The 14,189-nt window shown below is 40.7% G+C and overlaps 2 protein-coding genes across 2 annotated transcripts; both read right to left on the bottom strand.

Moving 5' to 3' along the window:
* Nucleotides 1–6,708: 6,708 nt before the first annotated feature.
* On the bottom strand, nucleotides 6,709–7,671 carry LOC138940826 (uncharacterized). Its single transcript, XM_070310047.1, has one exon. It carries the CDS (start codon nucleotides 7,669–7,671, stop codon nucleotides 6,709–6,711), a length of 963 nt encoding a protein of 320 aa, XP_070166148.1.
* Nucleotides 7,672–8,204: 533 nt separating this feature from the next.
* Nucleotides 8,205–10,499, bottom strand: LOC138940824 (uncharacterized). Its single transcript, XM_070310046.1, has 2 exons — nucleotides 10,205–10,499; nucleotides 8,205–9,724 (listed from the first exon to the last, which is right to left on the bottom strand). The coding sequence occupies exons 1-2, from the start codon at nucleotides 10,497–10,499 to the stop codon at nucleotides 8,205–8,207; spliced, it is 1,815 nt and encodes a 604-aa protein (XP_070166147.1).
* Between the last annotated feature and the right edge of the window lie 3,690 nt (nucleotides 10,500–14,189).

Below are 14,189 nucleotides of genomic sequence, written 5' to 3'. Positions count from 1 at the left end.
TACAATTATTAATTATTTATAGACAGTATATCAAACGTAAAATACAGATATATAAAAAAAATGTATATATAATTAATAAAAATATTCTAACAGGGTGTTTTTCTACATTATTTACTGCACACATAACAGATCTCCTAACTTCGGGTATGTCACTGGTTGCAGTAAGATGACATATATTTTTGAGATACCAATAATAGATAAAGCCTATCGACATATAGACTTGGCATGCGCATATCGCACATATTGTATATTCGCTTGAAAGTATTACATTGATTCTATATTAATAATCTATATTAATATTCTATATTAATTCTATATTAATAATCTATATTAATAATCTACATTAAAGCTAATTTAATAATCTATATAATATTCTATATTAAAGTATATTTGATTCCATCTAGAAAAAAATAAGTATATCAAAATATATTTATTAAGTATATGAAAATATCTAATATGTTCTCCTTTTCCTTTTTGATTATTTTCTCTTACTGTCGTCAAAATCGCCATTACACCGCATACTGTCGTCAATCTTTACAATGTCGTCAATGTAGCCTTTTCATTGATATGGGTTATTTTGACGACGTCGTCAAAATATACGATAGAACAATAAAACTTTGACGACGGTCGTCAAAACAGCCAGAAGTCGTCAAAATAGCCAATGCTTGCGAAAAATCGTCGTCAAAGTAATCGATTCACAAACATATATATATATATATATATATACACAATATATATATATACGAATATACGAAAGATCTTTTAATAAACGATAACTTTTAATAAACGAAACTAACTTCAAAAGCATTAAATTCAATAAGGAGATACACGCGAAAGGAATGAAACAGTGAACAATGCAAATGTAACATTATTAAACGTTATTAACTAACAAATGCTCGTCCCGTATGAACATAGCAAAATGGGACATTGGTACATGCTTTAATATAATAATTTTAAGTACACATACATTTATATATGCACACCGTAATGTTTAACTTTATATTATTTTATATCCTCTATTTAGTAGCATTAAGAATCTTTATACGCATTTATATACTCTATACTACGCGCACGAATCTACGAATCATATACAACGTGGCGTTCTTCATTATTAATAATGCGTTTAGCAATAAGAAGCTAGGAATATAAGAAATAATATTTTATTCACTGTAGCATTATAAGAGTTTTATAAGAGTCTTAAACTGTGCATGGTATGCGGACTAGCCGTCGATCAATATTCTTATCCGCCCGCTCGATAAGATTAAGCCGGACAAACAAGTTGGAATGTTGAGAGGCTACGATATAGCTGTCCTTCTCGCACAAAGATCCCTACCAGCGGCGTTTCCACTTGCCATTGCTCCCGCCCATGAGTCTCCCACCAGCATCAGGAAGCCTAAGGCAAAAGCATAGGAAGAATATCCCACCATCTACAAAGAGGCGATCCCACTGCAGCATCTCTCCCACCAACACCTGAAGACCGGAGGAGCTCAGTGCGAGTCCGACGTCCAGCATTACTATTCGCGACGGCAAACTGTTAACACGTTTACTACTTTCGAGCTCCGAATCCCTTTGTCAAGCGTCAGTAATCCGGCGTTACGCGTCGTCAAACTTCTGTACAAGTCTTTAAGACTCTTAGATATACTCTGAAACGGAGTTTACCAGCCGCTAGCATAGCGACTGTAATAATAATAGAAATTTAACGTTGAATATAAATAAAGTGATTCTTTCTATATAGCAACGATTCGTAATTATTTAACGACCGGCCATTCCTACATCCTCGATCGGCCGTCGTCCACTGTAGTCAGCAGACGCAGTAAATTCTTTGGAGCCTTTGGAAGACCATCCGTAAGAGGAAATCCAGTGTGTTTAGAGAAAATCTTACAGCACGTATTTAGATACAAAACTCTGGTGAGTCAAGGTAATACCGATTTCACAGCAATAAGTTATAAGTCTTCTAGTCCCCGGTAGACCCGGTGAATGCAGGATGACCGAAAAAGAAACAAAACATCTTAAGAAATAATCATTTTATTCGATTTTAAATACTTAAACTCTAGATTAAACACAGACTCACTACTACTATTATTTCAATAGATATAGTCACGTTTTAAGAGATTACTTAGCATTAGTAATTCAAATTAATTTTTTTTTTTTATTAACTTTGAACACTGAGACGTGACACGTGTCAGTAAGTGAGATTTGTCGAAAATACTTGTACAACATCAAGGAAATTAAGGAGAAACGCTTTTCTGCGCACAGAGCTGATATCGATGTGTACGTAAGTTAGTTCGTTCGGAACGCTTTAGTTCAGTGCTCGGATTTAGTTGCACATTTCGGCCCGATTCCGTGGCTCACGCCTATTGCCCGCCACTCACCGTTCGTGCGTTAGCGACGAGACGCCAGATACGCGTAACTAAGGAGCGCGACGCTTTGTCTCAGGAGCTTTCATATGTAAGAATGCCCAAATATAATAAATAAGACAATATCTTTTTAAATGCACCGCGAAAATTATCAAAATTCTAAAAGTTTTCTTCAATATTTTATATTTCATTGATATAAAATATTTAAAAAAAACTTTTAATTATAGAGAAGTATTGTTTTATTATTATATTTGGGCATTCTTATATACGGACGCTCCTGAGACAAAGTCGCGGTCCTTAGTTACGCATATCTGGCGACTCGTCGCTAACGTACGAGCGGTGAGTGGGGGACAATAGGCGTGAGCCACGAAATCGGGCCGAAATGTGCAACTAAATCCGAGCACTGCTTTAGTTACGTGTTAGTGAGTGAGATTTGTCGAAAATTTTTGTATAACAACAAGGAAATTAAGGAGAAACGTTTTTCTGCGCACAGAGTTGAGATCGCTATGCACGTAAGTTTGTTCGTTCGGAACGCCTTAGTTACGTGTCAGTAAGTTAGATTTGTCGAATATTTTAGTACAACATCAAAGATATTCAAAAGAAACGCCTGTCTGAGCACAGAGCAGAGATCGCTATGTACGCATGTTTTAAATGTTCGAAATGTCTTAGTTACGTCAGTAAGAAAGATTTGTCGAAGATTCTTATACAACATCAAGGAAATTGAGGAGAATCGCTTCTCCGCGCAAAGAGCTGAGATCGCTATGTACGTAAGTTTTGTTCAATCGGAACGTCTTAGTTACGTGTCAGTAAGTGAAATTTGCAGAAAATTCTTGTACAACATCAAGAAAATTGAGGAGAAACGCTTTTCTTGGCACAGAGCAGATGTCGCTATGTAGGCAAGTTTTGCTCGTTCGGAACTTCTTAGTTACGTGTTAGTAAGTGAGATTTGCAGAAAATTCTTGTACAACATCAAGGAAATTGATGAAAAACGCTTTTCTTGGCACAGAGCAAGATCGCTATGTAGGCAAGTTTTGCTCGTTCGGAACGTCTTAGCTACGTGTCAGTAATTGAGTTTAAACGAAAATTCTTGTACAACATCAACGAAATTGAGGAGAAACGCTTTTCTTGGCACAGAGCAGAGATCGCTATGTAGGCAAGTTTTTCTCGTTCGGAACGTATTAGTTGCGTGTCAGTAAGTGAGTTTAATCGAAAATTCTTCTACAACATCAAGGAAATTGAGAAGAAACGCTTTTCTTGGAACAGAGCAGAGATCGCTATGTAGGCAAGTTTAGATCGTTCGGAACGTCTTAGTTGCGTGTCAGTAAGTGAGATTTGCAGAAAATTCTTGTACAACATCAAGGAAATTGAGGAGAAACGCTTTTCTTGCAAGAGAGCAGAGATCGCTATGAAGGCATGTTTTCCTCGTTCGGAACGCCTTAGTTGCGTGTCAGTAAGTGAGATTTGGAGAAAATTCTTGTACATCAAGGAAATTGAGGTAAATCGCTTTTCTGCGCACAGAGCAGAGATCGCTATCGTAGGCAAGTTTTGCTCGTTTGGATCGTCTTAATTACATGTCAGTAAATGAGATTAGTCGAAAATTCTTGTACAACATCAAGGAAATTGATGATAAACGCTTTTCTTAGCACAGAGCAGAGATCGCTATGTAGGCAAGTTTTGCTCGTTCGGTTCGTCTTAGTTGCGTGTCAGTAAGTGAGTTTAGTCGAAAATTCTTGTGCAACATCAAGAAAATTGAGGAGAAACGGTTTTCCGCGCACAGAGCAGAGATCGCTATGTAGGCAAGTTTTGCTCGTGCGGAACGTCTTAGTTGCGTGTCAGTAAGTGAGTTTAGTCGAAAATTCTTGTACAACATCAAGAAGATTGAGGAGAAACGTTTTTCTGCGCACAGAGTTGAGATAGCTATGTACGTAAGTTTTGTTCGTTCGGGACGTCTTAGTTACGTGTCAGTAAGTGAGATTAGTCGAAAATTCTTGTACAACATCAAGGAAATTGATGAAAAACGCTTTTCTTGGCACAGAGCAGATGTCGCTATGTAGGCAAGTTTTGCTCGTTCGGAACTTCTTAGTTACGTGTTAGTAAGTGAGATTTGCAGAAAATTTTTGTACAACATCAAGGAAATTGATGAAAAACGCTTTTTCTGGCAGAGAGCAGAGGTCGCTATGTAGGCAAGTTATGTTCGTTCGGAACGTCTTTGTTACGCGTCAGTGAGATTAGTCGAAAATTCATGTACAACATCAAGGAAATTGATGATAAACGCTTTTCTTGGCTCAAAGCAGAGATCGCTATGAAGACAAGTTTTGCTCGTTCGAAACGTCTTAGTTACATGTCAGTAAGTGAGATTTGCAGAAAATTCTTGTACAACATCATAAAAATTGAGGAGAAACGCTTTTCTGTGCATAGAGTTGAGATAGCTCTGTACGCAAGTTTTGCTCGTGCGGAACGTCTTAGTTGCGTGTCAGTAAGTGAGTTTAGTCGAAAATTCTTGTACAACATCAAGGAAATTGATGAAAAACGCTTTTCTTGGCACAGAGCAAGATCGCTATGTAGGCAAGTTTTGCTCGTTCGGAACGTCTTAGCTACGTGTCAGTAATTGAGTTTAAACGAAAATTCTTGTACAACATCAACGAAATTGAGGAGAAACGCTTTTCTTGGCACAGAGCAGAGATCGCTATGTAGGCAAGTTTTTCTCGTTCGGAACGTCTTAGTTGCGTGTCAGTAAGTGAGTTTAGTCGAAAATTCTTCTACAACATCAAGGAAATTGAGGAGAAACGCTTTTCTTGGCACAGAGCAGAGATCGCTATGTAGGCAAGTTTAGATCGTTTGGAACGTCTTAGTTGCGTGTCAGTAAGTGAGATTTGCAGAAAATTCTTGTACATCATGGAAATTGAGGATAAACGCTTTTCTTGCAAGAGAGCAGAGATCGCTATGAAGGCATGTTTTCCTCGTTCGGAACGCCTTAGTTGCGTGTCAGTAAGTGAGTTTAGACGAAATATCTTATACAACATCAAGGAAATAGAGGAGAAACGCTTTTCTGCGCACAGAGTTGAGATAGCTATGTACGTAAGTTTTGTTTGTTCGGGACGTGTTAGTTACGTGTCAGTAAGTGAGTTTAGTCGGAAATTCTTGTACAACATCAAGGAAATTGAGGTAAATCGCTTTTCTGCACGCAGATCACTGATCGCTATGTAGGCAAGTTTTGCTCGTTCGGAACATCTTAGTTGCGTGTCAGTAAGTGAGTTTAGTCGGAAATTCTTGTATAACATCAAGAAAATTGAGGAGAAACGGTTTTCTGCGCACAGGGCAGTGATCGCTATGTAGGCAAGTTTCGCTAGTTCGGAACGTCTTAGTTACGTGTCAGTAAGTGAGATTAGTCAAAAATTCTTGTCGAACATCAAGGAAATTGACGTGAAATGCTTTTCTTGGCACAGAGCAGAAATCGCTATGTAGGCAAATTTGCTCGTTCGGAACGTCTAAGTTGCGTGTCAGTAAGTGTGTAGCCGCGCCTTCGATTTACACGTCCACATTAACAGAATTTATTTGTTTCGCCGATCGGAGAGATAGGACGTAATTGATTTGTCCGGGTTTAGTTTGTTGAACAGTATTTATTCCTTTCGACACCAACTCCCGGACCGTCTTAGGTAATCGCACGCGACAGCAAGATATGAGCGGACACGCGAATTATCGTTTAATTATAACTTTATGAGCGTGAGGCGTTCGGTGTGCTCCCGGTGAAGGCTTGCGACGAAGTGTCTTAACGAAAAACCTTCTCTGCGATCCACGTACAATAGTCCTGGTTGATACGGGTACTACAAAAAAGGAGGAATTTCGATCGTTCGATTCCGAGAGCCAATCGGCTATCGACAACGAGGTGTTTGTCAGAATCGAACGATACGAAGAAACCGCAAAAACGGAATGAAAACAAGGCTTCGCACGTAACGTCTCGCTTTAGAACGTTCGAGAAACAAAATTAATAATATAATTTATAAAACGCTTACTTTCTTGAACATCCCGCTCGCCTCGTATACCGGGTAGGTTACGAAATAACTGGTTAAATCCTACCAACATAATCGATACACGGCATCTTAATGATAATTCTCGATCAGACGGTCCGAAGAGCTCTACAGCAAATTTTTCAACATACAATAATAGGAAAAGAGTACCGATAAAGATCGTTGGTGAATCAATCGAAATACATGAGTTAACTTAATCAGTAAATCTTAGCATAGGGTTATTTACATAGGCGTTTTTAGAATAGATATATGTACATATACAGAGCGTGACGATAATTAAAGTCAAACTTAATTATTAACGCATAAAGAAAACGCAAATTAATTTAAGAGCCAGTGTCACTTGATATCGGTAGCTGACAGATCTGCGTTATTGGTCGCTTTAGAGTGGTTTTGGCAGTATGCAATGTAACTACTCGGACATGCCCATCCGATCCCGGATGTACGTCTAATATTCGGGCAAGTTCCCATTTCGAAGGAGGTGCCAAATTATTTTTCAACAATACCAGCTCGTTAATTTTGAGCTCCGGTTCGTTTTCTCGCCATTTACGCCTTTGTTGCAATGTATGCAAATAATCAGAAGACCAAGAACGCCAGATCTGCTCTAAAATCGCACGCACTTGCTGCCATCGAGACAGCCGATTCGAATCGATATCTAAAACAGATTCTTCAGGCGGGCTTACTAACGGGCGACCGACTAAAAAATGACCCGGAGTTAACGCGGAAAAGTCATTCGGATCATCATGTAACGCGGAAATCGGGCGGGAATTTAGGCAAGCCTCGATTTGACACAGCAGCGTAGCGAACTCGATCTGCGATAAGGTTCGGGAACCAATCGCTCGTTTCAAATGAAACTTTAATCCTTTGACACCGGCTTCCCAAAGTCCGCCGAAATGCGGAGCAGAGGGAGGTATAAAATGCCATTTTATGTTATCATTAGCGATAGCGTCTTGTATTTGAGGGTCGGCGACAAGTCGCTGAAAGGTAGTGTTTAATTCGCGGTCCGCGCCTTGAAAATTAGTGCCGTTATCACTGTACATGTCGGATGGAAGACCGCGACGGCTTGCAAATCTCCGAAAGGCGGAGAGAAAACCATTACTAGCGTAATCATCTACGTATTCTAAATGGACGGCCTTTGTCGAGAGACAAATAAAAACGGCAACATAATATTTTTTGGATCGTTGACCGCGGCCGACTGACGGAATGATATTCATCGGCCCGGCGTAATCGACGCCTGTGTGCGAGAACGGAGCCGAAGGCTTGACGCGGGGCTGGGGGAGATTCCCCATCAGCTGTTGCGAGGTACGTGCGCGTTCGCGTACGCACTTTACACAACTACGTATAAGAGATTTTACACTGGTGCGCGCTGAAATTATCCAATAATTTTGGCATAAAATTCTTAACATTAATTGAGTGCCTCCATGAAGAGAGGCTTTATGAGCTTGAGCGATTAATAAATCCGAAATTCGATGTTTCGGTAAAATTATAGGGTGCCGTTCATCATAACTGAGTGACGAATTGTCAATCCGCCCGCCAAGGCGAATTAATTTATCTTTCCCGAGAAAGGGATAAAGCGATAACAAAGAACTGGATCTTGGCAGTAAACTTTTATCGTTTAACGCTTGAATTTCGGATGGAAAATGACGTTGTTGCACGTAACGGAGCCAAAACAAGGAAGCTTCTTTGAGTTCGACAGTGTACACATAACGAAACTGACGCCAACGAAGGATAATTGAGGACAAATCGCGTTGTAATTTAGGCCTGGTCATTAAATGATTATTTAATGTAGAATCATTGCTCGTTTTGCACGACGCGTTAAATACTACGCGAAGTTTCGTCGTGCTGCTAGACTCGCTAGTACCGGATGATGCGGTATATACACAGCTTGGTTAAGCGTCGGATTTTCGTCGGAGACAGGTTCCATATGACCCATAGATTTATATTCATTTAAGAAAGAATGATAGGGTTTCGCGAGATCCGGATTTTTTCGTAGGCGTTGTTCTAATTTCGAATAAAGAAGCGCGGCAGTTTCGCGCGAAGATCCTATATCGAGCGGAGGGTTGGTTTTAAATGGTAACCGTATTATATAGCGGCCGTCTTCGGCACGCTGATGTGTTTCGATAAAATGTTGTTCGCATTTTTTATCTTCTTCCGACAGCTGAAGTTCGGAAGAAATTTCCTCGATCTCCCAAAATTTTTGAAGGAGAGAATCGAGCGAAGGAATTGTTACGCAATTTAATGAAGTCGCGGAACCGGTAATTGAATTAGAAGTTCCGGTAGGACCGGATAATATCCATCCTAAAGCAGTAAGCTGGGCCGTCGGAGTTCCGGTCGGACCATGTTTTATCTTTTGCTTTAATAACGATCCATATAAATCTGATCCGATGAGCAGATGGATCGGATGATTGCTAAACGGATCCGGATCCGCAAGAGATAATTTCCGTAAATGCGGCCAACAATCTACGGTTTTAGTCTTTGAGCCAACGTATGACGTAATTTTTTGATATACGAAAGCAGTCAAAGAAAAGGTTGAGGAACCTCGCCCATTACAAGACTCGAGAGTAAGAGACACCTGAGATTTCGCTACGCCACTGTATCGTTCGCCGAAACACTGTACGTGGAGGCTCGCGCGGGAACGTTTCGTGCGCAAAGTTTGACACAACGATTCCGAAATAAAGCTAACAGCCGAGCCTTGATCTAACAACGCACGAACTTTAAATTTACGTCCTTCGATGGTACGCAGTATTACCCATGCGGTGGTTAGTAACACGTTCGGCGGATTTTTCAGCGGCGAATGAATCGTTTGAACGGAAGCGACGGCGGTCTCGTTCTTTATCTCAGGGGCGGCTGAGCCGCTCGGTTGAGCGTTAAGCGCTTTGTTTTCCGAAACAAAATTTTCACTAATCTTCTGTACTGGTATATTCGAGTCACGATGCAAGAGCGTATGATGTGCTCGGCACAAATTACAGCGTTTTTTACTCTTGCAAGAGGTCGGGAAATGGCCGACCTTTAAACAATTAAAGCAACATTTGTGCGATTTGAGAAACTGAGTTCTCTGTTCGACGGATTTACGCTTAAACTCGTCGCATAACATCAAATTATGATTGCCGGAACAATTCAAACATTTTTCGGTGGCTACGTTATTCACCGAGGCCCGATTAGAGCCTTTATTTTTATGAGACGAAGTGTCGGCATTTAACTTAGAATGATCGGTTAGTCCTCGAATTCGCAGCGTCATAAAATCTCGAATCTCTTCATACGTCGGAGATGCGGTTGATTTACCGCGTTGCAGATTCCACTCATTACGTGTGCGTGGACTAAATTTTTGCGAAACAATATAGACTAATAAGTCATCCCATTTTTCAACAGGTCTGCCTAAATTTGTTAACGCGGCTAATGACGCGGCAACGGTATCGCGTAAACCTTTGAGTTCGACAGCGGATTCCGTTTTCATAATAGGCAAATCAGCGAAAGCATGAATATGCGCATGAATAATCGCGTTTTGATTATCGTACTCTTCAATAAGTAATTTCCACGCACCATCGTAATTTGCGTCTGCAATCTTAACATGATTAATTAATACAGCGGCTTCGCCCGTGACACTGGCTTTTAAATAATGTAATTTCTGCGTATTCGACAGCGATTCTTTCGAGGCGACGAGCGATTCGAATATTCCGCGGAAGTTTTCCCATTCCGCGAAATTACCGGAAAATTTCGGCAACGGGATGCGCGGTAATTGCAATGAAACCGCACCAGACAATTCGCGAGAAGAAATGTCGCTTACCGTTGATGCCGCATTTGGGTCGCACCGAGAGAATTTACCTATCACGTCTGCGAGGTAGTCCGCCGCTTCGTGGTAGACGTCCTCGGCCGTAAAGAATTCCTCCTCGGTGAAGTATTGGACTGTACGCTGTTCGTCGGCCGTTGCTATTTGCTGAAACTGGACGTTGAGACGTTGACACCTTTCCCATAATGTCTCCAAGGCGTCCAGTCGACTCTTCGCCTTGTATTGCGTGACGTTGGCCTTGCCCATTTTCTTAAAGTTGGGGAACACTCGCTTCATCGAGCTTATTGTAATAGATTGCTCGATGAGGAGGCCCTGCAGTGAGTCCGTCATGATGGTAGGCCGATAAGATGAAGCCTTTCAGCAACAATTTACCACCTGGTGGTTGTAGAGATGCTGAAGCGTGACGACTGGTCCGTCGCACGCGGATGTGCGAAGACGCACTATAATTTTCACTTAACCGTGCCGCGCGCTAAAGCGTGCGACAACTATGTGTGACTGCGGATTACGCAGGTCGCACTCTGAGGTGCGAAGTGCTAAAGAGCACAAAGATTGCACTTAAGCTGTGCAAAGCGCTGAGAAGCGCGAGATTTGCGCGGCACTGCGGATTACGCAGGGCGCAAATAATAATGATACGTTGTGCTTAAGAGCACAACTTTATTAATGCAAAGGGATGCAAGGTTGACTTCGCGCACTTTATTTTCCCGGAAGTCCTTTCTACGCACTCACGTTATTATTTACGGCAGCGGAATGCGGATAGATGTTTTGATATCGCGCACCGTCTCCGTCTCGCGATAGTTTTTATAAGTGCTGTTACCTTAGCGTGTCAGCGTTCTCACTCGCACTCCGCGAACTGATTACCGGATCACTATCTGTTTTTCCAAAATCCGGCTCGAAGGACCATTTAATGTAGCCGCGCCTTCGATTTACACGTCCACATTAACAGAATTTATTTGTTTCGCCGATCGGAGAGATAGGACGTAATTGATTTGTCCGGGTTTAGTTTGTTGAACAGTATTTATTCCTTTCGACACCAACTCCCGGACCGTCTTAGGTAATCGCACGCGACAGCAAGATATGAGCGGACACGCGAATTATCGTTTAATTATAACTTTATGAGCGTGAGGCGTTCGGTGTGCTCCCGGTGAAGGCTTGCGACGAAGTGTCTTAACGAAAAACCTTCTCTGCGATCCACGTACAATAGTCCTGGTTGATACGGGTACTACAAAAAAGGAGGAATTTCGATCGTTCGATTCCGAGAGCCAATCGGCTATCGACAACGAGGTGTTTGTCAGAATCGAACGATACGAAGAAACCGCAAAAACGGAATGAAAACAAGGCTTCGCACGTAACGTCTCGCTTTAGAACGTTCGAGAAACAAAATTAATAATATAATTTATAAAACGCTTACTTTCTTGAACAAAGTGAGATTTGCAGAAAATTCTTGTACAACATCAAGGAAATTGAGGATAAACGCTTTTCTTGGCACAGAGCAGAGATCACTATGTAGGCAAGTTTTGCTCGCTTGGAACGTCTTAGTTGCGTGTCAGTAAGTGAGTTTAGTCGAAAATTCTTGTACAACATCAAGAAAATTGAAGAGATACGCTTTTCTGCGCACAGAGTTGAGATAGCTATGTACGTAAGTTTTGTTCGTTCGGGACGTCTTAGTTACGTGTCAGTAAGTGAGATTTGGAGAAAATTCTTGTACAACATCAAGGAAATTGAGGAGAAACGCTTTCTTTGCAACAGAGCAGAGATCGCTATGAAGGCATGTTTTCCTCTTTCGGAACGTCTTAGTTGCGTGTCAGTAAGTGAGTTTAGTCGAAAATTCTTGTGCAACATCAAGGAAATTGAGGATATACGTTTTTCTGCGCACAAAGCTGAGATCGCTATGTACGCAAGTTTTATTCGTTCGGAACGTCCTAGTTACGTGTCAGTAAGTGAGTTTAGTCGAAAAGTCTTGTGCAACATCAAGGAAATTGAGAATAACCGCTTCTCGGCATACATTGTTAAAAACGCTATGTACGCAAGTTTTGTTGGTTCGGAACGTCTTAGTTACGTGTCAGTAAGTGAGTTTAGTCGAAAATTCTTGTGCAACATCAAGGAAATTGAGGATATACTTTTTTCTGCGCACAAAGCTGAGATCGCTATTGTCACGTCCCAGTAGTCAAAGATAAGAAAAAAAAAGGGAATTATATTACCGATGTTAAGTGACTCTTTAGAACGCGACTATATTGTTTAAGTAGTTGTTAAATTGAGTTTAATCTTTTACTGGTAAGTATTTATGGAAAAGATATTAGTTTTGGGTCTTCTCTGCATTTCACCGAGTCTACCCGGGATCAGAAGATGTCAACTTGTCATTCAATGCTCAGTGGTACCTTAACTTACCATGTTTTACGTATTTGAATATATGCTAGAGTAACTGTCTATGTAGCACGCTGAATTCCTTTCTACTTAGTAGTCCTCCAAAGATTTCAATTTTCGTGCGATGAGTGACGGTCGATCAAGGAAGTAGGAACAACCGGGTGTCGAATAAATTGCAATCCGTAATATAAAATACTCATTATTGCTATACGACGTTAGATTAACAATATTACAGTCGCAAGACTTGCGACTGGTAAACTCACTATTCAATAATGGAGTATGTCTAAGAGTCTCGAAGACTCGTACTGAAATTTGTCGACGCCGTCGAGATTCGCGTACGCCGGATTATTAAATGCTAAACGCCACGGCAATGGAGACAGAGAATGGTTTTAGTACGAAAGTAGTAACTGTGTTAACCGTATGAGCGTCGAAATAATAATGCTGGATGTCGGACTTGCACTGAGCTCCTCCGGTCTTCGGGTGTTGGTGGGAGAGATGCTGCAGTGGGATCGCCTCTTGTAGATAGTGGGATATTCTTCCTATGCTTCGCCTTAGGCTTCCTGATGCTGGTGGGAGACCCATGGGCGGGAGCAATGGCAAGTGGAAGCGCCGCTGGTAGGGATCTCTGTGCGAGAAGGACAGCTATATCGTTCCCTCGGAACATTCCAACTTGTTTGTCCGGCTTAATCTTATCGAGCGGCCGGATAAGAATATCGATCGACGGCCAAAGCAGTGGTATCAACGCAGAGTACTTAAGGCTCTTATAAAACTCTTATAATACTATAGTGAATAAAATATTATTTCTTATACTCTTAATTTCGCATTATGAATAATAAAGCGCTATGTTATATAGGATGCGTATACGCGTAGCATAAAATGCATAAATGCGTATGAAGATTACTAATATAATATTATGATGTGCATATAAATATATGTGTACTTAAAATTATTATATTAAAGCGTAATAACATTACATCTGCATTGTTCACTGTTTCATTCTTTTTGCTTGTGTCTCCTGATTGGATTTAATGCTTTTGAAGTTAGATCTTTTGTATACTTATATATATATATATATATATATATATATATTTATATATATATATATAATATGTATTACAATTTTTAAAGCGTTTGAATCGTTTGTCTGATGCAGTGGTATCAACGCAGAGTACTTCTTATTCTTATGGTTTATACATATGATAGTTACCTTTGCGTCACCCGCTGGCGTGCTCAAGCGTTGGCTACATACGGGGTGACTCTCAAGTATGAATACTATTTTACAAGTTAGAACTTTGTCTTGGACGAATAATTTTCCCCGGATTTTACTTCTTTCACCTCCTATGGGTGTATTAACAATAAATATATTGTTTAAATAAAATTTGACGTGCGGCTAGGACGTCACACACGTAACTAAGACGTTCCGAACGAGCAAAACTTGCGTACATAGCGATTTCAGCGTTGTGCGCAGAAAAACGTATATCCTCAATTCCCTTGATGTTGCACAAGAATTTTCGACTAAACTCACTTACTGACACGTAACTAAGTAGTTTCGAACGAACAAAACTTGTGTACATAGCGATTTTAACAATGTATGCCGAGAAGCTGTTCTTCTCAACTTCCTTGATCTTGCACAAGAATTTTCGACTAAACTCACTTACT

Source organism: Polyergus mexicanus, unplaced genomic scaffold, assembly GCF_030449975.1.
Source record: "Polyergus mexicanus isolate NDT 795.1 unplaced genomic scaffold, iyPolMexi1.0 SCAF_17, whole genome shotgun sequence".
Lineage (NCBI taxonomy): Eukaryota > Metazoa > Arthropoda > Insecta > Hymenoptera > Formicidae > Polyergus > Polyergus mexicanus.
Note: the sequence above shows the minus strand (reverse complement) of the source record. Positions and strands in the feature narration are given on the sequence as shown.

What these genes read in the sequence shown, in the direction of transcription:
- LOC138940826 (XM_070310047.1), bottom strand. Translation starts at nt 7,671, where the DNA reads ATGGGGAATCTCCCCCAGCCCCGCGTCAAGCCTTCGGCTCCGTTCTCG.
- LOC138940824 (XM_070310046.1), bottom strand. Translation starts at nt 10,499, where the DNA reads ATGACGGACTCACTGCAGGGCCTCCTCATCGAGCAATCTATTACAATA. An exon ending in CTACCTCGCAGACGTGATAG is followed by an intron (nt 9,725 to 10,204) that starts GTAAATTCTCTC and finishes ATGACTTATTAG; the next exon opens with TCTATATTGTTTCGCAAAAA.